Raw genomic sequence first — 27,436 nt, 5'->3', positions numbered from 1 at the left:
ACAGTGACAGTGATACAGTGATATTATCACATGGATGAAATCTTGAATCACATGGATGAAATCTTGAGGACATTGTGCTAAATGAAATTAACCAGATGCAAGAAAACACACTGTGTGATTTCTCTCCTATGAAAGTAGTCACATTCATAAATAAAGTAAGACTGTGGTGGGGGCTGGAGCGATAGCACAGCGGGTAGGGCGTTTGCCTTGCTTGCGGCCGACCCGGATTCGATTCCCAGCATCCCATATGGTCCCCTGAGCACCGCCAGGAGTAATTCCTGAGTGCAGAGCCAGGAGTAACCCCTGTGCATCGCCAGGTGTGACCCAAAAAGCAAAAAAATAAAAATAAAAAATAAAAATAAAGTAAGACTGTGGTAACTTGTGGTGGTTAGAGGCTCAGAGAGGGTGATGGAGGGTCGTGTTTTCTAGGGGACAGGCCTCTGGTTTAACACAGAGAAAGAGGGGCACCGTGGCTGTACAACAGTAGGAAAATCTTCAGTGCTGCTGATTTGTACATTTGAGGATGGCTAAGAGGGTGTATTCTGCTGGAGTTAAGTTAAAAATGATTTTTTCACAGTATTTTATTTTGAGCCAGGGAGGTGGCTCAAAGGGCTGTAGCACATGCTATGCATGTGGGAGGTCTCATGAGCACAACCAGATGTACCCCCCCTCAGAAAAAAGTCACATTTCACACCTATTTTTGCAAACTCTAGTGCTCATTCAGCCTATGAGCCACATTTACCTTTTAGGAGGGCTGATAAAGCCAACTCGGTGACGAGCACAAATCAGATTGCTTTGTCAGGAAAACAGCTAGGCTTTTATTCAAAATAACATGTTAAGATATATTTTGAGGAAAATTGGAGAAACAAATTGAGATGCTTTATGGAATAATTGCTGAAACATTGCAAAACCAGCACCTTAATGCACACTGTCTCATGACCTCAGTTGCTGTTATGTGGCACACGTGTGATCATACCTTACACCACAGGGAGTGTGTCATTACCACGTTTGGGGGAATATTCAGTTCAATCACATATGAATCAGAAAACATTCCTAGTAGTTTCATTAGCCATGATTATAGTATTGTGTATTCAGTGAAAAGGAAGGTGGAAAATGAATTTCTATGGAAGGTAGAATCAATTCGATGTGAGATGGGACAGATACGAGTTGATTGTTAATGAATTACACCTTTATGATTGAACTGGATGGTGGAATCTGAGAAATTTCACAGAAAACTTATAGTCTTTCTCCCTCATATGTGAGAAGTTCTGTAGCCCAGGATACAGGATGTAATTCCCGTGTGAGTGAGTCTGCACTGCTCATATGTGCTGGCTCGTGGCACGTGCAGAGTGACAGCAGAAAGCAAAGACATATCTTCAGTGACGGGTTAGGACTCTGGTGGTCTGCTGTGCGCTCTGGACTCTGGTGACCCTTACGTGATTCTGACTGATGCATGCCCAAACTTGAGAACCACAGGACCAAGTGGTTGGAGCAGGTTTACCCTTAATCTCTAGACACAGTGTCTAGATGAGGTAAAGAGTGGCTTTCTGCTCGTACATACGTTTAATTTTGTGTGTACTAGAAGCCATAATAGTTCCTGGTTTTTTTAGCAAGCTCACATCTGTCCTCCTGGATGTGTACAAGTGCCTCTTGCCAAGAAAGTGTTTATGGCCATGGCTAGACCCCTGAGGTCAGGCTTGTCTCCCTAAGGTTTATTCTCTTACCTTGTTCACTTCCCTTGGTTGTTGTGATGACTGAGATCCTCACAGGTATGTGGTTGTGGTGCTGACCTCTACTTGGTGGAGATGTAGTCAGACAGTGTGGCAGCACCAGGGCTCTGCCAGGAGGGCGGTTCAGTGTTTAGAGACAGCAAAATTGAACTTACGCCTCAAGGTCCACACTCCAAGCACCCCCCCGCCCCCATTCCTTTCAGTTTGCTCCACTTTGGAGGCATTAGAGTGTAACCAGCCTCTGCCGTGCAGGCGAGATACTCTCGGTAGCTTGCCGGGCTCTCCAAGAGGGGCAGAGGAATCGAACCCAGCAAGCTACCCATTGCGTATTTGATATGCCAAAAACAGTAACAATAAGTCTCACAATGCAGACGTTACTAGTACCCACTTGAGCAAATCGATGGGCAACGGGATGACAGTGACAGTGACAGAGTATAACCGTTTGTGTATTTAAAATGCTAATCACACCAAGTCACTTCCTTTCTTTAAAGTAGAAGCAACTGGACATCCCATTGCCCTTAGGAAAATAAAATCTTCAAGAGTAACTTTGTAATTTACTGTGAATCAGTTAAAAACAAAAAACACCACTCTGAATAAATTTGGGTTTTGATAATTAAAATAATAATAATCTACTATCTTAAATTGCTCGTACTTTTTAAAAATATTTTTATTTCACAATTTTTCTATATTTTATGATAAAACAAAATTACAGTTGTTTTTAGTCCAGAAGTCTGAGCAGGCCCTGTTTCTCTCCCTGGGAGCTTCTGGCCTGCTCTGGGCCGCACACTCTGCAGGACCCTACCAGTCCATCTGCCACACTTTTTTTTAAGTGCCTTTACTTTTCCCCCAGCCTGAGTGTCTGCTCTGGGCCTGACTTTGGGGCATGCATTGGGGCTGGACGACTGCTGCCTTTGCTCACAAGTCACTTGAGGTGGTAGTGTTTTCCCCTGGCCTCATGGGGGTCTGATAAACACCTGCTTCAAGAGTGGAGATACCATGTTTACTTTGTGGGACCCTTTTTCTACAGTTTCCTTATCCCCACCTAACTCCACCCCACCACTTGTCTCTTGCACTGCAGTTTGGGGCCGAATTCCGAAGGTTCTCCTTGGACCGCCATAAGCCTGGGAAGTTTGAAGACTTCTACAAGCTGGTTGTGCACACTCACCACATCTCCAGCACTGACGTAACCATTGGCTATGCAGATGTGCACGGCGACCTGCTACCCATCAACAACGACGACAACTTCTGCAAGGCTGTCTCGAGTGCAAACCCACTGCTCAGGGTCTTCATCCAGAAACGAGGTACCAAGAGACTGAGCTCCTGCTCAGCACTCATTTCCTAAACAAATTGTTTCCATTCTGTCTCTTGTTATTAACCAAGTGATTCTATTTTCTAGCCTATGGTGGGGGGTTAAATAAATTTTGGTTTGTTTGGCTAACTTAGCTTATTAGAAAGGCTTAAAAATATTTAGACTGCATTTTCCTCCTTAAGCAGTATTTACTTCTGATTTTTAAATACTGAGAAAGAATAATATTGATACTTTAAATATTTCAGTATTTTAACTGGAAGCAAGAGAGTTTATTCATGAAAAGGCGTCAGCCAGTAAGCCCCAAGGGACACTGGAGGTCGCTGCTCTATGTTTTCCACGGTTTTTTTAGCGTTAGAAAAACATATTAGGTCCAAATTACAACTTTAGTAAAGCCTTAGCTCTGAAGACCTAGTTTTGCTCTTAGCACCCACGTGGTCCTGTATAAAAGCGAATCACTAACAGGCTAATAGTTGAGTCTTGTGGCCTTTGTGCTGCCATTTCCTAGAGCTGCAGTGTTTTTGAGTATTTTCTCATCATTCAACTTGGGAGAATCCAAACATTGCAAAGTAATCAACCGAACAAAAGGACCACAGGCAGGTGGATCGTGGCGTTCAGAAAAGGGCATTTCGTAGTGGAGGATGTATTTTTCAATTGTGGAAGGGCCTGCCTGGAGATGCTGTAGGGAGGGTGTCCTGGAAGACCCAGACCTAATGGTTCAGTGCTAGTGACGGGTGGTGCTGAGACCCCCAGGGCCTCACCCAGTGGTGCCCTGGGGACCATGCTATTTCAGGAATGGAACTAAAGGACCTCGTGCATGCACAGCTTCTGCTCCAGCCCTTTGAGCCCTACCTACAGTGGCTTTAGTGAGAGTCTCTTCCTCCCAGTCTGGATCTCAGCCGGTGTCGAGTAAGTGTGGCCCCTCCAGGAGCAGGGGTCACAGACGCACGTACAAAACAACTGCCATAGGCTGGACTCTCATCACAGGATTAGGGGAGAAAGGCCTGGATATCTCTGTGGGGGTGCTGAGGGCTTCAGGAAAGGGAAATCCTGAGCAGAGGCGAGAGGTAGAGCGATAGACCCTGTGGGTCACAGGAGTCTTGTGCCAAGTCTGGTGAGGTGAAGGCAGGCACCCTTGTCACAGTGGGTCTGCCTCCCCTTCCCCTTATCCCTCCATGCCGTGCCAGGCATTCTGATGGTTCTCGCTCATCAAGCCATAAAAGGTAAGAAGGTGACGCCTGAAGGACGTGCCAAGTCAAGCTGGTGACCGGTGCTCTGTGAATCTGCTGCTGCCTCATGTTTGTGGTGAGGAAAGGGACCGGCAGGAGATTCGCTGACCTCACTTCAGATGGTTCTCTGGCACCAGATCACAAAGTTTCACATCTGCACTTCTTGCTGAGCTGGTGTCCTGCTGATGGAACTGAGAAGTCAACACAGCTGTCACTTCCTCCAGTGGCCTGGGGGCACTGCCTGTAGTCTCCTCACTGGTCCCTGGGGTTGCAGGCACAGCAGATGTCCACCCTGTTCTTTTTCTCCTGCCCTCTGCTGTGGCCACACCTTGCCCTGTTGCCCCTTCCACCCTCTGAATATCTGTCTGCCTGCTGGCTTCTCTGAGAGGCTTGGGTCAGCCTGCTCACCTCAGGAGCTTGCCTTCCCTCCTCAACACTTTGTCCTCAGGCACACTGTGTTCTTGGCCTTTGGGTTATGACTGCTCTCTGGGCTGCGTCTCCATCCCACAGCACTGCCCTAGCCAGCCCAGGTCATGGAGTTCACTCACCAGTATGGGGGATCTGACGTCTGTGAACTAAGACGTGAGAACAGGCTCTCACTTGGGAAATCAGTGTGTGGCTCCTTGTGCAGCTGGAGTGGGTGGCTCCGAGAGGCACTGCTCACCCTTGGCGAGGCAGCCCAAGCGGTACTTGGCACCTGTGCCCTTGTCTCCTGAAGCTGAGGGGTGGCAGGAAGTCCTGGGCTTGTGTGCTTATGTGGGGCTGTGCAAACTTCCCACAGGCAGCTCACGTGGCTTCTCCTCTTTCCAGCTTGCTGGCTGAGGCCCTACATCCTGTCTCTTTTTTTATTTTTCTCCTTCCTCAGAGTAATAGCTCAAAGTTAAACTTACTTTGGGGTCGGTAACACTGTTCTCAGTGTGAGTATGTTACTCCAGCCCCTGCAAAAGGGCTTGAGCATCTGGCCACTGCTGCAAGAGCACAGGGAGACCAGGACCCAGACCTCATCTGCCCCACGTTCTCACTGCCTGTGACAGTGGACCCCTCATGTTCTCATCTGTTAATGGGAGAACAGTGCCCAGTGCCCATTCACCCAACTGGGAAAATGACTCTAGTGCTCACCACATTTGGCCCCTCATCCTATCATTGGGAATTCAGGCTGTTCTCATTTCCCTTAAAAGTCTCAAACTGTAAGGGTGTTTTTTATTTTATTTTTTTAATTTATTTACTGAATCACCATGAGAGCAGTTACAAAGCTTCCGGGTTTAAGACTCAGTCATACAATGATGAAACACCCATCCCTTCACCAGTGCACATTTCCCACCACCAAAAACCCCAGTATACCCCCCATCCCACACCCTCCCCCTGCCTGTGTGGCAGATGACGTCCACATTACTCTCTCTCTCTCTCTCTACTTTGATTACAAGGGTGTTTTTTATTTCTGAAAGTTACATTATTAAAAATTGGTAAGGATTTCTTCAAGTCTGTAGAGCACTTTGGGTCATAGGGACATTTTTGGCATCTTCCAGACTGTGAGTGTGCAGTGTGTGTCCATTTGCGCCTGTAATTTCTCCCACTCATGTTTCTGTGTTTCATCATACAAGTCTTTCACATCCTTGGTTAAGTTAATTTTATTTTTTTATGTTAAAAAAACGGTGTTTTGGGGGCTGGAGTGATAGCACAGCGGCTAGGGTGTTTGCCTTGCATGTGGCCGACCCGGGTTTGATTCCCAGCATCCCATATGGTCCCCTAAGCACTGCCAGGAGTAATTCCTGAATGCAGAGCCAGGAATAATCCCTGTGCATCACCAGGTGTGACCCAAAAAGAAAATAAAAAAGGTGTTTTACTTTGATGTTATTGTAACTGTAATATTCTGTTTACAGCACCCATTTTTCATATAAAGAAATTCTGATTTGTGTGTTAATTACCACTTTGCTGAATTCATTTATTAGCTCAGGCAGCTTTTTTGTGGCATGTTTAGGGCTTTCTGTATCTAAGATTATACAGTTATCTCAAGCAGGTCATCTTAGTGAATTTAGATGCCTTTTTAAAAATTTATTTTACTTGTTTAATTGGCCCCCAATAACTGTGTTGAATGGAAGTTGGTCTTTCATTGTCGAGTGTGATATCAAATGTTTTCCATATTGTGGAGGTAGTCTCCTACTTCTGTTTTGTTGAGTGTTGTTTTCATCACTCACTTTGTGTTTTCATCATGAAAGGATGTGATAATTTCTCTTGCTGCTTTTTTTTGGGGGGGGGCGTGGATTTGGAGTTCGAACCCCACCCAGTGGTACTCGGATATTCTGGAGACCAGGAAGTATGAGATAGAACAAGGCTGAACCATCTCCCTGACCCTCTCTTGCTGCTTTTAAGATTTTCTCTGTTTTTGGAAGTTTGATTACAATGTGTCCTAGGCAGAGTCTCTTTGAGTTCATATTTATAGAGTCATTGAGCTTTCTGGATTTTATGTCATGTCTTTTATTAAATCTCAGTAGTTTTTCATCTTGATTTCTTCAAACAGTTTCACTGCCCCTTTGCGCAGATCAGCCTTTAACTCCCTCTAGCAAATTTCTTTGTATTTTTTTCTGTGTATACTGATATTTCTGTTTTTTCACATTATTTTCTTGATTTAAATTGTTTTGTTTTCTTTTTACTTTTTTTCTTTCAGTGTTTCAGTATCTTTAAGATTATTATTTTAAAGTTTTTGTCCAATATGTCTGCCTCAAGTCTTTTTTAGGAGCCAATTCTTTTGAATTATCTTTCTTAGATGGGTAATACTTGAGGTTCTCTGTACGCCTTGTAATCTTTTTTTTCGCATACCTGAATACTAGGACTTACTCATGGCTCTGTGCATAGGGATCACATCTGATAGGGCTCAGGGAACCATATGTGGTGCCAGGGATCAAACCTGAGTCAGTGCAGTGTAAGGCAGGTGCCTACTCCTGTACTATCTTTCCAACCCTGCCTAGTGATCTTTGGTTGCTGTTGTTCAACACTGGACATTTAAATATGACAGTGTGTTCACTCTAGAATCCTCGAGTGAACCCTAGAAAGGAAAGAACCTTCCTCAGAACTTGTATTTTAGCATTTTGGTTTTTTGCTCTTTCATTATTTCAAGTTGTGCTAGGAGGCAACCTGAGAGGTAAACCCACCCTCTTCTTGGCTCTTTTCTGGTTCTTACCCTGGCACATGTGTGTTCAGACATTCAACTGGCTGCATGTTCGGAAGAGGGAGACATGGAGGGAGGGTTGCAGCCCTGTCCCTGCAGCGAGATGGGGAGGGGGTGGCAGATGGCTCAGCAGCAGCAGCTTGGCTGGACCCCTGTATCTGAGGCGGGGCTCTTTGCCCATCCTGCCTCCCCTGCTGCAGGCTACTCTGGGTGCAGGTGCTGGGGTGTGGAAGAGCTTGTCATTCCTGATACATCAGTTACACCCAGCCCTTTTTAGAGTTGCGCCTTCGTTAGCATAGACAGAGCCAGCCCCAGCAGCAGCGACATGGGGTGGAGGGTTCCTGTTTCCAGATCCTCCTGTCCTTTCTTGGTGGTCTCACGATTTAATATAATTCCCAAGCAAAATGCTGAGGTACTGTCTAGTTTTCCTAAGCAGAAGATGGTTATTATATATTCTACAAAAAAATGTATTTGGCGATGAGTTTAACATTAATCATGTCTTTCTGTACACATAATGTTTATATACATATGTTATGTACACACATAAAAAGGCATCCTTAAACAGAAAATAGATATGAAACAAGATTCATAATTACTCACTGATGGATGAAAATGAGTTGGTCAGACTCTGACATGGAGCTGACTCTGTATTTCCACAGAACAGTGGTTCTTACAGAACGTAGCTCCTGCAGAGAGTGAGGATACTCATATAGAAAAAGTGCAGTGCAGGCAGATTTACAGAGCAGAATACAGGAGTTGTGAGTGCCGTGGCAGGGAGAGGTGGGAAGTGGGAGACTCTTTTCTGGACCCGAACCCTGCCTGTCTGAGAGTCACGCAGCTCTTGTGGTCTAGAGAATACAGCTGATTCTTTTCACTATGCCTTGAAGTTGCTGCAACAGTCCACTATATGTGTTTTGTTTTATTTTTTTTTCCTGAGTTCTCTATTCACAGATTGAACCAACTGCAAATACAGGATCCTGCAGATAAGAAAAGTTGGTCTGATGGGATTGGGCACCCTCAAACTTTGGGTCCCCACAGTGGGGGGGTCTTTAAACTGATTCCACACAAATCCCAAGGGATCTCAGTAATGAAGTTTTGAGGACTCAAAAGTTACATGGATTTTTTTTTTTACTATGCAGGGGGTTGCCACCTTCACCTTAGATTAACCTAGGTTAACTATATATCTCAGAAAAAGCTATTTTATTTATTTATTTTTTTTTTTATTAAATCACCATGTGGAAAGTTACAGTTTCCAGGATTATCTCAGTTATACACTGCTCGAACACCCGTCCCTCCACCAGTGCCCATATTCCACCACCAAAAACCCCAGTATACCTCCCACCTCCCCCACCCACCACCCCCGCTTGCGTAGCTGATAAATTTTACTTCATTTTCTCTTTACCTTGATTACATTCCATATTTCAACACAATATTCACTATTGTTGTTAGAGTTTCCCCTCAAAAAAACAGCCCTGCTGACAAGGAAGCATTTGATAGTTAGTTTTCCATTGCTGAGAATGAAGAGATATGAATGAAGAGCTATTGCGGCCGCGCGGTTTAGGATTTCTGCATTTTAGTACTTTAGTAGTTAAGTCCAGTGAGATTTATGTTAGAAATTACAACATTTCCCTTCCAGGGCAACATGGGGCTCTGGCTTAGTTCACAGTCTAGAGACATTGGTAGAAGCAGTTGCTGGTACCAAAAGTAGTCTAAAAGCTATTTTTTTAAAATGTGAGATTGAAAACCCATTCTGAGTCATGGTTCTTCATAGGTTCATTGGGGCTTGCTCCAAGTTTCCTGTCTGTGATTCAGCTACCACCTGAGGTGACTGTGTTACTTTGCTTTGTTGTGCTAGGGAGCAAACGCAGGGCTTAATGCATGTGGAGCACATGTTCTGGGCTACATTCCCAACTCTCACTACTTTTACTTCTCTGTTAATTTTATATTTTTAAATCAACTCTCTGTCCTGGAAATGTTCTTATACTTCATTCCATGGTCCTAGGTGTGGGCTTTTGCTGGTGCCTTATGCTGTCCTGGAAACCCCAGATAGCACCTAGTACCCACCCACCCACTGGATTCTGTGCAGGTTCTGAGAAAGTGGTGCTTATGAGCCTGGCACCGGTGTCATCTGTGAACCTCAGAAGTATGAAGGCACAGCATTGAGGGACTCGTGGACCTGTAGTGTGGTTGCCAGTAGATGTCACAGCTGTGTGTTAGTTGTTACCAGGCACCTGGAGTACCACTACAGGAATCATTCTTTTATTTTTTGTTTTGCTTTGGGGGGGCACACCCAGAAATGCTCCTGGCCCTGCACTAGGAATCACTCCTGGTAGGCTGGAGGCACCATATCGGATGTGAGGGATCAAACCCTGGTTGGTCATATGCAAGGCAAGCACCCTACCTGCTTTACTTTCGTGCTGGTCCAAGGGATTGTTCTTTTAGAGCAGTATAAGGGTTGTTCAGCATACATGTGGAGAACTATAGCCCACATCTACTTTAGGATTTTGATCACTGCCTTCAGAGTGATTTATTTTCTTCCTAATTCTCTGTGTTTTATTTTTTGCCTTTAAAGATGTTATTCCATGGCTTCCCCAAGTGTCATCAGATTGCTGCATTATATTAGGGTTCTGTGGCACCCAAGACCCTGTTGTAGATAGTCTACATATGGAAGTTCAGACCACAGGCTAGGAACAACTTGGATTTTGTTTTCCTGTGAGCCAGTCCATGTTTCCCTTAGGGTACCCAGTATTGTGAAAGGTTTGGGGGCGCTGAGGACCTCACTTTGGCCTTTCATTGGAGATCTTCTACCAAATTCATTAGACTCTGGACCAACAGCTGTTAAATTCTAGGGACTCTCCTGCCCCACATCCTTATTCCTCTCCCTGCAGTGCATTGTCCCTTGCCAGCATGGAGAGCGCACACAGCAAAGTACGGACTACTCTTTCTTTGTTGGGTGGGCATATACGCCATCCAAGGGGCAGGGCTGCCTCTCTGCACTCCCGTTTCTTCTCTGCTCCCCTGCAGTCCATACTGCTTCTGGGAAGCCAGGCTGGCCCAAGAGAAGCCTGGACACAACCAGCAGAGGTCCTCTGGAATCTTTCTATTTTCAGCAACGTAAACAGGAAGTACAAACTGACTTTTTACCACTCACCCATCATCACATCAATATTTTAAATACCAGCTACCAGCAGACCTTGTACTCTTTCTTTCCCCATGTTTTTGGTTTTTGGGTCACACTTGGCAATGCTCTGGGATTAGCCCTGGCTTTGTGTTTAGGAATTAATCCTAGGGGTAGTCAGGGATGCCAGGGATTGAACCCAGGTTGACCACATGCAAGGCAAACACACTGTCCACTGTACTATGGCTCCAGCCGCAGGCTTTGTTCTCTTACTTTAAGAAATGGGCTTCCCCCCCCACACACACACATCTCAGGCCCAGCTTGAGTGGAAATGTAATTGAGTTTCAGTTGCTTCTGTTCCAGGGCAAGTGACCTCCCAGGGTGCTGGATGAGGCTTAATGAAGACTTAATTATAATGAAAGATTTGCACATGATTAGACTGTGCTGAACTATTTACTATAAAGTAAACATCAGTGTTGCTTATCTCCATATATCTGTTTACTCTTCTTGGCTGTTCACATTCTCCTGGGTTTCTAGAATGAAGAAGGCATATTTGTAATTTTTTTAATGTATCAGAAGTTGCATAACTTGGGGTAGAGTTAGGGATTTCACATAAGTGAATTGCCAGAAAGTGATTTAAGTGATGTTCTCCAAACTAAACAGTTATGGAGTGAAAATTTGGTTGCAGATTTGGAGATTTTTTTAAATTTTCTTTTTCAGCTCACACCTGGCGATTCTCAGGGGTTACTCCTGGCTCTACACTTACGAATTACTCCTAGTGGTGGTTGGGAGACCACATGGGATGCTGGGGATTGAACCCCAGTTGGCTGCATGCGAGGCAAATAAATGCCCTACCCACTGTATATCACTCCAGCCACATCTGGCAGAATTTTAAAGTGTTAGTCCCATAAATCCTGCTCTTCTAAGATTCTTAATTGGATAGCAGGAGTTATGTTTGATTTTTAGGTTGGGCCTGACAATTTAGGTGGCGGAGTTTATATAATGCCCCCATGCTCACAGGAACAAGCAAGAGAAGGTGCCAAACCAACAGTAAACCAAATCAGATTGGCACCACCTCTGTCCAGAGGAAGTTGGTCTCAGAAAATAAGATAAACACACAAGGACTGTCCAAGGTTTAGGGTCTCCTGGGTAGCCATGAGTGAGCTCCAGTAGCGGCCCTTCCACTGCTCCTAACACGTGAGCCGTTGACAGAGACATGAAGGACAGTTCATGAGCACATCAAAATTCAGTAGATACATGAAGAGCAAAGACTGGGGTATTGCACGTAGCCAATCAGCAGACATCCTTAAAGGATAAAGTCATGACAATTTTCTATTCTGCTTTAGCCTGTGTTGCCCTCTACAACTAAAGGACCTTAAATGGTTTTTTTCTGTCCTTTCCTGGGCACACGTTTGCTTGCCCTCATCATTCTGTAAGACCGAAACTGTTTTTTCCAAGGGACTATCCCCCAATTTGGGGATATTTGTTAGGGGGACGATTTATTGTAAAAACCTGGGAATTTCTCATGAGACATATTTGCTTCTTTAGTTTCCAGATTCCTAGACATTTGTTTGTTTAAATGAGAGAAAGAGCAAAAGCTCTTACACTGTCCCATCACGACAACTTGCAAAAGGCAAATTGCCAAAGCAAAGCCCTTGTTCCTTGAAGTTTATGGAGGGGAGAGACTGGGCTGACTTAGCGCCTGTGAAGAAAACAAAGCAAGAACACACAGTCTGAACTGGGGCTGGTGCTGTGCAGACAGCCTGCGGCCAGCTTGGGCCACTGCTCTGCCTCTCCCACTGTCTGAGCAGCGCCAGTAGGTCACCATTCCTTGAACACTGAACTGATGGGATGGAGCATGGGCCCATCTCTGTTTGCTTTCCCATCGAGTGTGCGTGTGCGCGTGCATGCATGCGTGTGTGTGCGCGTGTGTGTGTATTTTGCATATTCAAGTTTATAGTATATTTATAAAGTCTTTTCTTTTTATGACATACTTATAAAAGAAAATCCCAACAACATGAAAATAAAGATGCTACTATCCTGAGGCAATTACTATATGTGTATTTTGTTGGGCTCCTTCCAGACTGCTTGGTTTAGAGTCAGTTGGTTGGACATAGTTTTATATAAATAGGGTTATAATGTACATACCATGGAAATAATTTTGTCATATATATATATATATATATATATATATATATATATATTGGTTTGGGGGGTCACACCTGGCAATACTCAGGGGTTACTGCTGACTCTGGACTCAGAAATTACTACTGGCGGTGCCAGGGGGACCATGTGGAATGCCAGGGAAAACCTGAGTCAGCCACATGCAAGGCAAATGCCCTAGTGCCGTACCATCTCTCCAGCCTTATATTTACATATTTTTATATATTTACTGCAAATAAATATTATGTATTTATTACAAAGAAGTCAGACTTCTTCATCAAAATCCTGAACAAACAGTTTGAGGCTCTTCGTGTTCCTGGAGCAAGCAGATACCATTGGGCTACACTAGCACGAGACAGTGACGAATGGAGACATTACTGGCACCCGCTCAAGCAAATCGAAGATCAATGGGATGACAAGTGATACAAGTGATATATTTATTTACTCCTGGCATGGTGCTTAGAGGTTGCTCCTGTGGTGCTCAGAGGACCATGTAGTGCCAGAGATTGAACCCCAGGCTTCTGTATGCAAAACAGCACTCTGGTCCTTTGAACCATCTTCTTGGCTCCCATAGAGATAATTTCAGCTGAAGATATTTTGCTTTTGGTCTTTTTGTAGTTGTGTCCCTTCAATGAATGTATCAGTTGCATAAATTATCTGTTTCTTATTGAGATATATTGATGCCAATTTTTCATTTTTATAAACTATTGTGCAGTTTTATTTACATGTCAGGTTATCACTTCAGGGTAAATTAATGGAAATGTTTTTGCTGTGTTAAAAGGCAAGCATAGGGCTGGAGTGATAGCACAGCGGGGAGGGCATTTGCCTTGTATGTGGCCGACCCGGGTTTGATCCCAGCATCCCATATGGTCCCCTGAGCACCACCAGGAATAATTCCTGCATGCAGAGCCAGGAGTAATCCCTGAGCTGTGTGTGACCTAAAAAGACAAAAAAAAGAAAGAAAGAAAAGGCAAGCATATTTTCAGTTAAGATAGATGTGAAAAATATTTGAATTGCATCTTTTTCCACTTGTTTTTTGTTGTTATTTTTGTGTTTTATTTAGGGGTGGCTGGAGGGGACCACACAGTCTGCTTTTCCAAAGCGTGCTGTGCGTCTCAGCTGCTCCCCCACCCCGCTACCTCGGGCTCCAGGACACTGGTCCCGGGGGCACAGACTGGATGCAGCTCCCAGGAGAGCACAAGTCCAAACCTGCCCACACAGTCCCCACCGGCTCCCTGTCGTGCTTCTGTGAGAACATCTGCTCAGTCAGCCTGGGATTGGAGCCACTACCTGTCCAAGGGCTTGTGTGAGCCGCACTTCAGCACAGTCTGCTCTCCACAGGTTCTGCAGGGAAGGTGGGCAAGCAGCTCAGACTGTGAGAGAAGTGCTGTGAGAGAAGTGTTCTCAACTGCAAGTGAGAGGGCCTTATGCCTGGGGCCTGGGCCTCAGCTCCTAGAGACTTCCTCGGTGCTTTTCACTGTCTCCCCACTTTCTTCTGGAACTCTGGCCTGTTTACCAGCACTAGTCTCATTTCTCCTCTTTCTGCCTGCCTCACCTACCCTTTGTGTTCTTTGCATGTTTAGGTTTATAATATGTTTATAAACTCTTTTCTGTTTTTTCATAACATACTTGTAAAAGAAAATCCCAACAACATGAAAATAAAGAATGCCACTATCCTGAGGCAGTCACTGTATGCTCTCTCCCTTCTTGAAGGGGCATTGGTGGCCAGGTGCAAAGCAATCACCCCCACATACCCATGGTCTCATGGGTATGTGGGGGTACACTGCAGCTTAGCCTGGCTTCTCTGCACTTGGCCTGGTTTTGAAGTCACTCTGTTGCTCTGTGACTTTGGGGATAATTCCACATGGCTCAGGGATATCCTCCACCTTGGGGCAGAGTGGGCTCGAGCGGCAGGTCTAATAAGCAACCCCCAGACCAAAGCTGGTGAAGCCAACACACACAGGTGGTGTCCCTGGCCATTAGTATCTGAGAGGCCTGTGTAGCTCTGGTCTTTCCTCTCATCGCACCTTTTACTATAGACCCAGCACTGTCACAGCAAACCAGGTCATGGAATTATTGCTCACTGCAGGTCTGATGAAGCTGAAATTTCAAGGAAGATGAAATACTCCAAATAGAGTTCTAAACTAAGTTGTCCGCAGTTATTCAACCCATTGCTGAGGGTTTATTCTGCATCTCGGGGTAGAGGGTGTTGAGACAGGGGGTGTCCTACAGAGACCACCTGGCTCAGAGCTAGTAATCTTCCTTGGGAACTGGATTGGGTGAGCAATTGGCATGACAAAAGGGCCCTACTTTTCCTTCACTAGGAGAGTCCTTATCCTAACATAGTAACCTTTTATTGTCTGTTAGTTCAAAACAGTTTGCTGTAGACAGTATGTACCTGTTCTAGCTGAGAATCCAGGGATATAAAACTTTCCACTGTGAAATTTTTCCTTTTCCAGAAACATAAGCAGGATTTGGATTTCCTCTTGCACTGTGCTTTCTCTTCCTGTTTTCACCCTGTATCTCTGGACTTTCCCTTCTCTACTGTGGGAAAATGATTCAGGCTGAGCCTCTGTGGCAGCACATTCCACCTGCCCCCAGGTTCCCGGAAACCCTGCGCCATGTGGAGCATTTGACAGTGGCAGATGGAGGAGTCAGATGTGGATGGCGGATTGTTCCTCTGTTGTTTTTGTGTGGGTACATTGCAGGGTGTGTCCCTTGGGGTGCCCTGCTGTGCTCCAGCCTCCCATGGGCCGGAACCAGATGAGCAGGGTCAAGGACCTTGTAGATGCAAAAGCAGTCAATCACACATGCAGTCAATCAGCTGACGTCGGATGAAGGTTTACATGAGCACAGTGAAGGGTACTTCACGAGATGGAGCTTTCTGTCTCTAGGACACATTTCAGTGCATTGAATACATTGGTGCAATCCTCTCTCAAGTGGTAGCTTTCTGTTGTGCTGCCATCATCCACCTCAGGGGCCTCACATGGTCTCTACCATAAGCCACAAGTTTGGAAGATGCCGTAACCTGAAAGTTGCGCAGCCAGTGGAGGAAGCAGAGCTCAGGTCAAGTGCACACCCTGTGAATCTCTGGCACATGTGTAGATTGTGCCTTTGGCATTTTCAGTCTTCATTTGCTTGCAGACTGAAACCTAAATGAAACGAAGCTGATATTTTCCAAGCAGAGTAGTCAAGATCAGATCAAACCAGCAGTGGGAGTCCTGTATCTGTGGTCCTTTTCCTGGAGACCTGTGGTCTCTTGGGTGCTCTAGGACCCACAGGAGCTGCTGGAAGCTGTTTACTCTTGGGTGTTTTGAGTGATGATTCCAACCCCAACTTCTACTAGGCTGACAAAATGACACTGGGGGAGGGGGAGGAAAAAAGGGAAAGGAAAAGAAATGACATGGGTGGGGGGGCGAGGAAAACAGGGAAAGGAAAAGCCCACCAAGTTCTCCAGAGCTTATTTTATTTGCGGCAAAGGAAGAGAACGTGCCTGGTAGTTTTGGCTGGAAAGTCAAAAGAATGAACCAAGTGTGGCACCTGGCACCCAGGGACATGCTCTGCGCAGCATGGGGCTGGGCAGCCTTTGACTGCCAGCCCAGTGTTCCAGAAGAGCACAATTCTGCCTGTGCTTGTCAACAAGGTCAGGAGACCATGTAAGCCTGCGCTCTAGCAGGATGAGAGACGACACCCCTACACACACACACACACACACACACACACACACACACACACACACACACACAGTGCAGACTCTGCTGTTAGTATTTTTACTTTACTTTGTTTTTCATTTGTGGCCAATGCCAAGGTATTTCAGGGCTGCTCCTAGCCCTGTGCTGCACAGAGAACCATAGGAGCTCGGGATTGAACCTGGGACCCCCTGCATGCAGAGCCTGAGCTCATCCCTGAGCTATCTTTCCAGCCACAGATAATTAGATAGAGTAGGTTTTTAAGAATGATTCTGCACGAGAACATTCATAGGCTTGTGAATTCTACACCTCTGCAGTTACCAGGGAATTCCTGTCAATGACCAGGCACTTCTGGAGCTAAAGTATGCACCAAAGTTGTCACTTGGATGTACTCATCTGCCTGGTACTGTGTTCCCCTGTTGTGCTTGCACTGCCTTGCTGCTGTGCTTCTGGAAGACCCTCTGTCAGCGCGCCTGCCCCTTGGCTTGGTACCAAGACAGTGGAGTCCAGCCAGAGGTATAGCAGCGATTTTGCAGTGTCTGTTCAGTTTCTTGTGGCACAGACATAAGAAATGGGAGGAAGGTGCAGGGGAGACTGAAACTCCCTTGTGCAGATTCCAAGAAGCAAGGGCTGGACGACCACAGTGTCAGTGGGTGGAGAGTAGATGGAGAGGGGAGGGCACGGTGGTAAGTTACAACCAGTGTCCTTCTGCCTTTTTCCAGCTCTGGGTGTGGTTTATCACCAGGAAAGATATGTATTAAGATCAACCAGGGAACAGAGGAGAGTTCCAGACATGACCTTCCCAGGTGTCCTTTCCCCTGTCACAGCATCAGTAGGCGTCAGACACTGGGACTCTCAGAGTGCAGTCAGGTGGTTCTGTAACTTCCCGGCTGGAATTGAGGTGATACTTGGGGTCTGGAGCCAGGCAACCTGTCCCTTCTTTTTCTCCAGCCTGAGATCCAGAGAGTTTGTTTCCAGGTGGGAGACACTTGAGCTCAGTTCCCCCGGGCCACATGGAGGATTCAGATGGGTCCACACTGCTCCCCAGCCCTAAGTCAGCTTGAGAGGAGACTAGGACAAGGTCATGTGCAGGACATGTATCAGAGACTTTGGCTGCATCCAGGTCTTACCTGAACCCCAAGATTCTCAGTCCACTCTCTCACATCAGTTCCCACATGGGAGTTTTCAGTCTTGGAGTCTACATGGCCTAAGCTGGTGGTGTCCCGTGGTTCCAGCCTTGCCAGCCACCAGTGGTGAAAGCGAGTTTGAGAGAGTTCTCAAAACATATCTGACATGCAGAGTATTTATGTTTGAGTGTGTTCTGGTGCGCCTTGGGCCCTCCCAGGCTCCCAGCCAGCACTGCCCAGAAAGTTCCTGAACTGGGTGCTGCCGAGCGCTGCTCTGAGGAGCTGGGCATCCTTCCCGAAATGACCATTGGCCCCCTGAAGCCTGTCTCTCCTGCACAGGAACAAAGCCAGCTGGAGCAGACAGTACTGTGCTCTGAGCTGTCAGCAGCCAACCAGCCTTGGGAAGGTGGCTAATGGGTTTTAAACTGTTGGAAGAGTTTGTACTGGATGTTTCCTTGATTTCTTGAGGTGGTTCTGAAGGTAACATTCCCAGCAGAGCAGCTACAGTGGAAATGTTTGATCACCGATGTGACTGAGAGCATCTAAGTTACAGGGGCTAAGCATCTGTGTGGCATGTGTGCATGTGTGCATGACATGTGTACCTGCATGTGTATAGGTTGCCCTTGTGTGCCAGGATCATTGCTTAAGTACTTTAACTAGTTTCTCCTTGGGTGGTATGACATTTAGGTAACTGTTTCCTAGTTTAAATAGAAAAGAGTAAAAATTCACTGACATTCAAATTTTCATGTCATTTCTTCCTACTGCCCCCAAAAGTTAAACTGCCTCTGAGAATGAAATGGGGCATATGAAGTGGATTTGTATTTGTTTTTGTATTTGTAGAGACCTTATAGTTTTATCTCCTGTATATGCAAGGGAATTATTCATCTCAGCAAAGTGAACCCACGTGTGTTGGACTTTCATTAGTCAGTGTAAGGTGCGAGGAAATGCCCAGACCACATCCCAAAAGTATCAAGGCTTCCCAGCTCATTGTAGACTCTGTGACTAATTTTTTGTTTTTGGTTTGGGGACCACACCTGATGGTGCTCAAGGACTACCCCTGGTTCTGCACTCAGGGGTCATTCCTGGTTGGGCTCAAGGGACAGTTAGTAGTTCTGGAAATCAAACCCAGGTGAGCCACATGAAAGGCAGGCACCTTGCCCTCCACACTACATCTCCAGCCCTTCCATGGCTTTCTAACAAGAGCAAAGCCTGGGACGATAGACGGCCTATTTTAGACATATGTATGTGCACATATGTGTGCACGTCTGTGTGGCAGTCTAAGCCCATGTGTCCACGTTGCACGTGGAAGCCCCAGCCATGAAACTGCAGCTTACCCCTCTGGCCTTGCCAGGTCTTCCCCATGCAGCTGCAGGGAAGTGGTTTAGTTGGTCCTGTGCCTTGAAGCTGTTCCCATTGCAGCTACACTGTCTCCTGCCCCACATTGAGGTCCATGCTCACACCTGCTCAAAGGGAAGAGGCTGCTGAGAGGGAGGGTCAGTGTTGACAATCCTGAGAGGACACTGCTTTCTGAGGGCCTGAGGTGTGGGTCCCCCTCAAATGGCATATTTAGGAGCAAGTATAATCTCTTGTTTCTGGTAATGCCCCTTAACTTCTGCTTAACCTGTATCACTGTCACTGTCACTGTCATCCTGTTGCTCATCGATTTGTTTGAGTGGGCACAGTAACGTCTCCACTGTGAGACTTGTTACTGTTTTTGGCATATCGAATATGCTGCGGGTAGTTTGCCAGGCTCCAACCATGCGGGTGGGATACTCTTGATAGCTTTCCAGGCTCTCTGAGAGGGACGGACGAATCGAACCTGGTTGGCCACGTGCAAGGCAAACGCCCTGCCCACTGTGCTATTGCTCCAGCCCTAGAAATGTCATAATGCCATAAATTTATACAGTGAAGAACTAATTGATCGGAGGGGGACTGCGATGCAGAAATAGAAATTTAAGGGTTTATTCATATATTAGTCCTTGACCATAAACCACCCTCACACACACAAATGGGGAGGAAATTTCTTATCTGGAAATGGCCATCAGCTAATTAGTCATTCCAGATGCAGTTCTCTTCTGGACATGTGGATTTTAGGGATCAAAGTCTTGAGAGAACTACCAGAAAATGAGAGGAGTAAGACAAAGAAGGGAGGGCATCAGGGACTGAGGTTTCTGAAATGAGCATTTCACAAAAGTCTTGGCACGGAGCGGATAGGCTGAGCGTAGTTTCAGTGACTGTTCTTGGTTGCCTCCTTGGCTGCAGCACAAAGTGAAAATCATTTTATTTGCCAGTTGCTTATCTAGTGAAAATGCTGTTAGAGTTATTGAAATAATGTTGATGAGTTGCCGGGAGCTGCAGAGAGGAAGCTCTGTCTGCACAGGCGTCACTGAAGCAGCAGTGACTGTAGTTTCCTCTGCACTCAACTCCCCACTGTGATGGAGAGCATCAGAGCAGACGCTGGGACCATCCCTCCAGTCACTGCAAAGATTTGTCCTCGCAGTTGCCACCAGTGACCTGCACAGAAGCAGGGACAGAACAACTGGAATGACTGAATTCCGTAAGTTTGTAATGTCCAGGAAATGGAAACAATACCAAAAAAAAGGCAAAAAAGGAACTGGGGAGGTAGCATCCCAAGTTGTTTGTTCATTTGGGGGCCACACCCAGCAATGCTCAGGGATTACTCCAGGCTCTACACTCAGGAATTAATCCTGGCTGGACCATATGGGATGCCGGAGATCAAATGCAAGATGAGCACCCTCCCAACTGTAATGTCTCTCCAGCCCCGGTTTGAACGCTGACCTCAGTATTGCCAGTCCTGAGAACCAAAATTTGGCTTACACAACTAGGCTGAGTATCTCTGTCCCCCTCCCCCAAAATGCAATATACTTGGGATGACTTTTTTTTAAAAAAAAAGTACAAAAATGTGTGGCCCTTGGACATTACCTGACAGTTCATAAGACTCACGAGTGGTCTGTGGTTAGCCAGGACTAACAGGCGGTGGGTTTCTGGATCTGCCCTGCACCAAGGTCCTCCCTCTCTGGGAAACAGGGCAGGGTGACCTGCTTGAACATGAGACTCTGAACTCACCGGGACAAAGTCAGGTATGTTCAGACAGCATGATAAAGGCAAAAAATCCAGGTTTTCATTCATTTACATGGATTTCATCTAATCGTGGAAAGGAGAGTAGAAAAAAATAGGGAAAATTTCGCATGTCTCAAAAATCTCCTTTTTAAATATTTTATTGGTGTATGATTGGTCTGATTTGCTGTACACTGTACACTGGGGGTTGGCACCTGTGTGCAAATGAGCTGGTCATCCAGGGAGTCTTCCCAGAAGAACTTAAGTTGTGCTTGTGACCTCTTCGTCTACCTTCTCCCCTCTGAGCCTTTCCCAGGTTGAAAGGTACTGTTTTTACATTTCTTTGAATTTTGCTAAAGCACCATGATTTACAAATTTATTCATTGTTGAGTTAGTTTTAGACATACCAAGTGCCAGCACCAATCCCACCACCAGTGTCATCTTTCCTCCACCAATGTTCCTGGGTTCCCTCTTCTATCCCACAACCCCCAGCCCGCCATTTTCACAGGCACCGTTTTAAGGGTAATTGTTAAAGTTTGGGTCTTCTGATTTCAGTCTGTTGCCTATGTGGTTTGGATACTTAGCTCTGTCACTCCTTAACATCACCGATGTACCTGAATTCCCTTTTAATAGGAGCTTTATTGAGGGCTAGTGACTCAGTGACAAAGCACTTGCTTTGCATGTTTGGGGCTCTTGGGTCAGTCCCCAAAAGTTCTTGGTCCCATGAGCACTGCCGAGAATCACTGTGCTGGGAGTAGCTCCCTACACGCACAGCTCACATGTCATATAATTTACTCACCTAGTGGTGTGTGGGTGGTTTCCCAAAAGCTGGTAGAATTGGCACTTGTCACCACAGTCCATTTTTGAGCATTTTCTCTCCCAGAGCGGAGCCCTGTGCACACTAAGCAATTTCTGCCTAGCCCTGGCCCTGGAAACACTGACCTGTTTTGGTCTCTGCTCATTTCCGCAGAAGCATCCCCGAGCTCTGTGCTCTTTCTTGCTGTGCTGTCCCCTCCCTGTGGGTGCCTAAGCAGTGCTCCAGCCACATCTGCTTCCTACTCACTTGTTCCTGCGTAATCTCGCTTTGATCCATTGTGTGTAATGCTATGTGGTCGCTGTGACAAGTTTCTCCGGGTGAGTCCATGTGCCCCAGGATGTCGTTCGAGAGCAGTTGATGTCTTCCTTTCCTGCTCAATACCCTTTTCTTCTTCCCTTGTCTGCGTGAGCCCTGGCACAGTTCCTACACTGACCTGTGGTGCCAGGGGCCACTCATGGTGGGAGGATACTGAGCACTGTTCCTGGTTCCCTGTATCAAGGGAAGTTTAGGGGCAAGTGTGCCTAGGCTGGGTTCTTTGATTTCATCATGTTTGGGAAATGTAAAGAACCAAAGAAAACGAAGCTACTGACCCTGAGAGATCTTATCAGAAGGCAGCAGGCAGCACTCACACAGCGCCACGTGTAGCAGTGGGTCATGTCCACGTGTGGTTCCATCTTCATCAGACGAGAGCTATGGGTGACTTCCTGGTGTCAGGAACTTGAACTTTTACCATAGCTCTGTGTTTAGGGTTTATTTCACTGTATTTTTCATTCTTTTTTTATTTAAAACTTGTATAAAAACTCTTGAGGGCGGTTTGGCTATGGAGAGGTCATGATGACTGTTTTGCTAAATTCATGTCTTCGTGGTCTGGAGAAAGCAGAGCCCTGAAGCCAAAGGAATATCTGCAGAAACAAATGAGGGGTTTCTCTCTCTGTGGAGAAGTCCTTGTTATTCAGAACACAGAGCCTGAGACAAAAGATGAAACAGATTCCTGAATCCCCAACCAGATGGCCATGGAGGGGCGGAGGGGCTGATGTGGTTTGGGTGTGAGCCCGGCCAAGGAGGCCTGTGCAGGCTACAGAGAGGGAAGGAAGATGACAGGGTCGTGTTTGGGCTGATCCGTTTTGGTTTTCAGGACTGGGGACACACCAGTGTCTCTTCGCTCTTCCTGTGGCCTGCTCCTCTCTTCCTTTTTTCACAGTGCTGACCCTGTGTCAGCTGTTTCCCTGTAAACCCTCTTCTAGGCAGTTCACCAGCATGTAACCTCCTGTCCCCCCACCTGAGTGGCCTGTCTCTCCCCGCCTCCCACTCCCATGAGGTAGACTAGGGTTCAGCATGTTCTTCCGTCAGCTGAGTGCCAACGCTTGCCCAGAATGGAGCAGTGAGGCTGTGAGAACCCTTCTGCAGTCTCTGTGGACCGGACCTCCATGCTGTTCACTACTGGTGCCAGACTGTGATAAGCTCCCTGGATGTGCCCTGTCTGAGGTCTGCCAGTGTGGAACTGGCCTGAGGCTACTGCTCTCTCCCAGGTGCTTTCTAGGAAATTGAAATATATGTTGGATCAGTGTGAAACTGTCTTTGCACAGCTTGTATCTGCTGTCAAAGCACATCAACCCACATGGTGGTGGTAGAGTATGTGATGGTTCTGACTGTGTCCTTCCAGTGTGACTGGAGTGTGCAGGACAAGGGATCAGCAGAGGAGCACTGGTGCCTCTGTGCTTCACAGAGGCAAATACACTTGCTTCCATACCCAAAAAGCGAGTTTTCTCCTGAGGTCCTGAGTCTGGAGTCAGATGCAGAGCTACTCTCTCCTGTCTGTCACTCCAAACCCACTGCCTGTGGCTCAAGACAACTCAGGCCCAGTGGACTGAAAGGCCCACAGGGGCACCAGGGCTCCCTGCCTTAAACCCGCCCAGGAGCAATAAAGGGACTGGCTAGAGGTGAGCAGGAAGAGGTTGCTTGGCTGTGGGGAGTGGGGTGGCCCAGGCTCTGTGGTGCTCTGGATACTGCCCCATGTGGTCCCATGTGCTCCTGGGTCCCAAGATGCAGTTCCTGGAGGCCCAGAAGGGGCAGGGAGGAGCAAGTGCAGACTGATGTAGATGAGAAGTGCCACGCTCTCAACTACAGGCAGCGTCCAGGTGTGGCCTGTGCTCGCAGTTCACCCAGGCCACATCCCCTGCATGCTCTTGGCTGCCAGCCATACTGTGGCCGTCGACAGGAGCCCTGCCCTAACCGCTGGCTGACACCCTGGACTCTACAGCTCTGTGGGAGTGGCTCCAGGCTGGAAGCAGGAGTGAACCTGAGCTGAACCACCTGAAAGCAGGTGATAGGTAGTGGTCCCTGGCCAGGGTACCCTCTCCTACAGTCCTTCCGGAAGGTGCTGGATCATGACTCCCTATGGTAGGCGCTGCCCCAATGAAGAGCAAGCAGTGGTCTCCTCGTGCCAGGCTGAGTGGGAGGAGGGCATGTTGCTGCAGCTCAGGGCCTGTGTGCCGGCTTCCAAGTGGTGACTTCATCCCCCTGGCAGCTGTGTCTGGGCAGCCTCTTGCACACCTGAGCAGTTCCAGGGCTGGAGATCGCCAGGTGAAAATGCTTCCCCACAGTAAAAAAAAAGCATGGTCGCCACCCTTCCAGGCCCTTCTCACCAAGGTGCCAACGCCAGTTCTCACCAGCCAGACAGACCCAGGAGCAGTGGCCATGGTGGTGGACACCACAGCTAAGGTGTTTAGCAAGAATCCTCCCTTGTGGGCCTGAGGGGGATGGGGAGTACAGCAAGTTCCATTTGGCGCTTTGTAATCCCCCCCCCACAACACTTCAGGGCTAATGCAAAATGTAGAACCCTTTATTTGGTGAGGTTTTATTAATATGCTGCTTGGTTGGGGTGCACTTCCTTTCCTGTCCTTCTCTCTCTCTAGGAAAAGTTGTGGGTCACACCCTTGATGTGATTTGCACTGACACTGCTGAGCCAACATGATCCAGTATGTAGGAGGTGGCCGGGCCAAAAGGGAAGCTTGGCTTAGGGAGGACACAGGTAGGTCACTGTGTGCCCAAGATGTCACGGCACAGTGGCCTTCTGCTGGTGTCTGAAGTCTGTGTTCTTTTGTGTAAGAACCAGCCACAGATACCAGCAACTCTTCTGAGCTGATGTTCCTGCCCGGCCACACTATTGCCTTTGTAGAGTGTAGGGAGACTGTCGTGTGTTGTGTAGAGGGACTGGTATGTTGTGTAGTGTGTTGTATAGAGATTGGTATGTTGTATGTGGTATGTGGGGAGACAGTGTGAGGGGTTTATTTGTTGTTTTGTTTTTTGCTTTTTGGGTCACACCCAGAGATGCTCAGGGGTTACTCCTGGCTCTGCACTCAGGAATCACTCCTGGTGGTGCTCAGGGTGCCATATCAGATGCTGGGGATCAAACCTGGGTCGGCCATGTGCTAAGCAAACACCCTCCCTGCTGTACTATTGCTCCAGCCCCAAGACAGTGTGTTATGAGGGGAGACTGTGGTGTGTTGTCACCATGTTGTGTTGGGAGACAGGAGTGTGTTATGTGGAGAGATTGCCATGTTGTGTGGGGAGACTGTGGTGTGTTGTGTGGGGAGAGTACTCTGTTTTGTGGGGAGATCACCAGGATGTGTAGGGAGACAGCGGTGTGTTGTATGGAGAGACAGCAAAGTGTTGTGTGGGGAGACTGGTGTATTGCGTGAACACTCCCTGGTCTCCCAGAGTGCTGTGAGGAGAGTGTTGTACTGGAGGTCAGTCCTTCCACACCCACCCACTGGGTACCATATTACTTTGGGAGTGAGCCTTGAGGAAAGTGAGGCCTCAGGAGCTTTCCAGGGGCATCCAGGAAATCAGGGCAAATAGTGCTGCCAGGCTGTTTTTCTCCTCTTACCTTCTGCCCACCCCACACCAAAGCTCTGGCTCTGCCCAGCCTCCCAGTTCTGCCAGCTGCTGGGCTGGTTCTGTTGATGGAGCTGTGTTTTTGTGTTTAATTGTGGAGCGAATGGAAATGAATACTAACAGCAGGACAACTTGTTCTGAAAAGTCCATCATTGTTCTAAGTTTAGGTTCACTTTAGCTGCATCCATTGTTGGCAGGACATCCAGGGAAACTCAACTCAGAGCCTCTTGCCTCTTTTCTTCCCTATGATGACTCCCAGATAAAAAGTGGATTCCTCAGTTTCCCAACTTCTTCATATGTAACTCTCTCCTTCCGGGTCACCTCCTGCAGGAAACAGAACAGGTAGGTACCAGGGCTGGTGGAAGCTGATGCTCATGAGAGCCGTCAACAAAGCAGCTCAGGACCAGCTCCACCAGCAGGAAACTCACTGGGGCCACATGGGTTGGAGGATTTGGGCTAAAAACCAGTGTGGCAAGGAGTGGGTGCCCATGAAGGCCTCACTGGGGCAAGAGCATGTTCCCCACTATCCCTGGAAACCCCTGGGGAGGACGAGGCTTACAGAAGTTGCGGCTGCCAGTGTGGACATTTATCTTTTTTTTTTTTTTTTCAATTTTGGCTTAGGGAGTCTAGGGGCCAAAAGTTATCAGCCAGCCAGGCCAGGAATTCAGTGCAAGGGCCTGAGGCCACCCCCACCCCAGTGCTCTGGGGCCTCCAGGATCACTCCCTGTGTTGCTCAGAGTACTGTGAGGGCCATGGGCTGAAGCAATAGCACAGCGGGTGGGCGTTTGCCTTTCACGCGGTTGACCCGTGTTCGATTCCTCCGCTCCTCTTGGAGAGCCTGGCAAGCTACCGAGAGTATGGAGCCCGCACAGCAGGGCCTGGCAAGCTACCCATACGTATTGGATATGCCAAAAACAGTAACAATAAGTCTCTCAATGAGAGGCGTTACTGGTGCCCGCTCGAGCAAATCGATGAGCAACGGGATGACAGTGACTGTGAGGGCCAGGAATCCAACCCATTTTATTCTCTCCTGGACCCTCCCACAGCTTCTCTTAATGCCTGGTTATTACAGTGGGACCACTTCTCCAGGGAAGACAGATCAGCACATAAAACCTGACCAAGCAGAGGAGTGTGTCGTATAGGTGTTATGTGTCTTGTGTGTGAGTGCATGTGTGCAAGTGTTACCTAGTGGCATGTGAGATGTTTGGACTATACAGACCAGTGTTGGAGGGCTCACTCCTGGCTCAGTTTTGGGGGACCATGTGGTGCCAGGAACTGATCCTGGGCCTCAGAGTGCAAAGACACACTCCAATCCTTTGAGCTCTCTCCAGGCCAGCTTTGTTTTTTAAATGAGGACAGCTGCTGCTTTTATTTAGTCATTTATGTAGATGTTCACAGGGGCTGGAGGAATAGCACAGCGGGTAGGGCATTTGCCTTGCACTCGGCCAACCCGGGTTCAAATCCCAGCATCCCATATGGTCCCCTGAGCACCGCCAGGGGTAATTCCTGAGTGCAGAGCCAGGAGTAACCCCTGTGCATCACCGGGTGTGATCCAAAAAGGAAAAATAAATACATAAAACATGTAGATGTTCACAGGGACATAGCCTTAGGTTTGATGGTGAACTTTTTAAACATGACAACACAGAAGCACAGAAAACACAAGAAAAGAGCTAGGGCTGGAAAGAGAGTACAGCCAGTTAGGTGCTTCTGTGTGGCCAATCCGGATATCTTAGTGAACTGTTACCCTGCTCCTCTGCTCACTTGGAGTCGCTTGTAAAGATGCTGATTAGACTGCCTCGGGGTCTGGAACACGCCTGACAGAAGCAGATTCTGGGGCACATCAGGGCATTTTGTGAGCTGCATGTGGCCTAACAGGCTTCCCTTCCAGATACCCTCCCCTGGTGCCAGGCCCAGCAGACCTAGACACGGTCCTGTTTGGGCCTTTGAAGGATTGGGGGTCCCCCAGCTCAAGCATGACCCTCCAAGGACTGCCCTACTTAGTACCACCATGGCCTTGGCAGCTCAGCAGCACCCACCCTAGCCCCCTTCTGAACCTGAAGAATTGGGAGCTGTGATTCTTAAGAGACAGGTCTTAAGGTTTCAAGACAATATTAGG

The 27,436-nt window shown here is 47.4% G+C and overlaps 1 protein-coding gene across 1 annotated transcript in view; it reads left to right on the top strand.

The window, feature by feature from the left end:
- Positions 1-27,436, top strand: part of PARD6G (par-6 family cell polarity regulator gamma) — a 94,210-nt gene that overhangs the window by 32,936 nt on the left and 33,838 nt on the right. Inside the window, exon 2 of the mRNA XM_055125983.1 lies at positions 2,809-3,031. Within this exon, the coding sequence (XP_054981958.1) occupies positions 2,809-3,031 (223 nt within the window). The remainder of the gene's footprint in view (positions 1-2,808; positions 3,032-27,436) is intronic.

Source organism: Sorex araneus, chromosome 2 (assembly GCF_027595985.1).
Source record: "Sorex araneus isolate mSorAra2 chromosome 2, mSorAra2.pri, whole genome shotgun sequence".
In the NCBI taxonomy this organism is placed as follows: Eukaryota; Metazoa; Chordata; class Mammalia; order Eulipotyphla; family Soricidae; genus Sorex; species Sorex araneus.
This window is presented reverse-complemented; position numbering and strand designations above follow the sequence as displayed.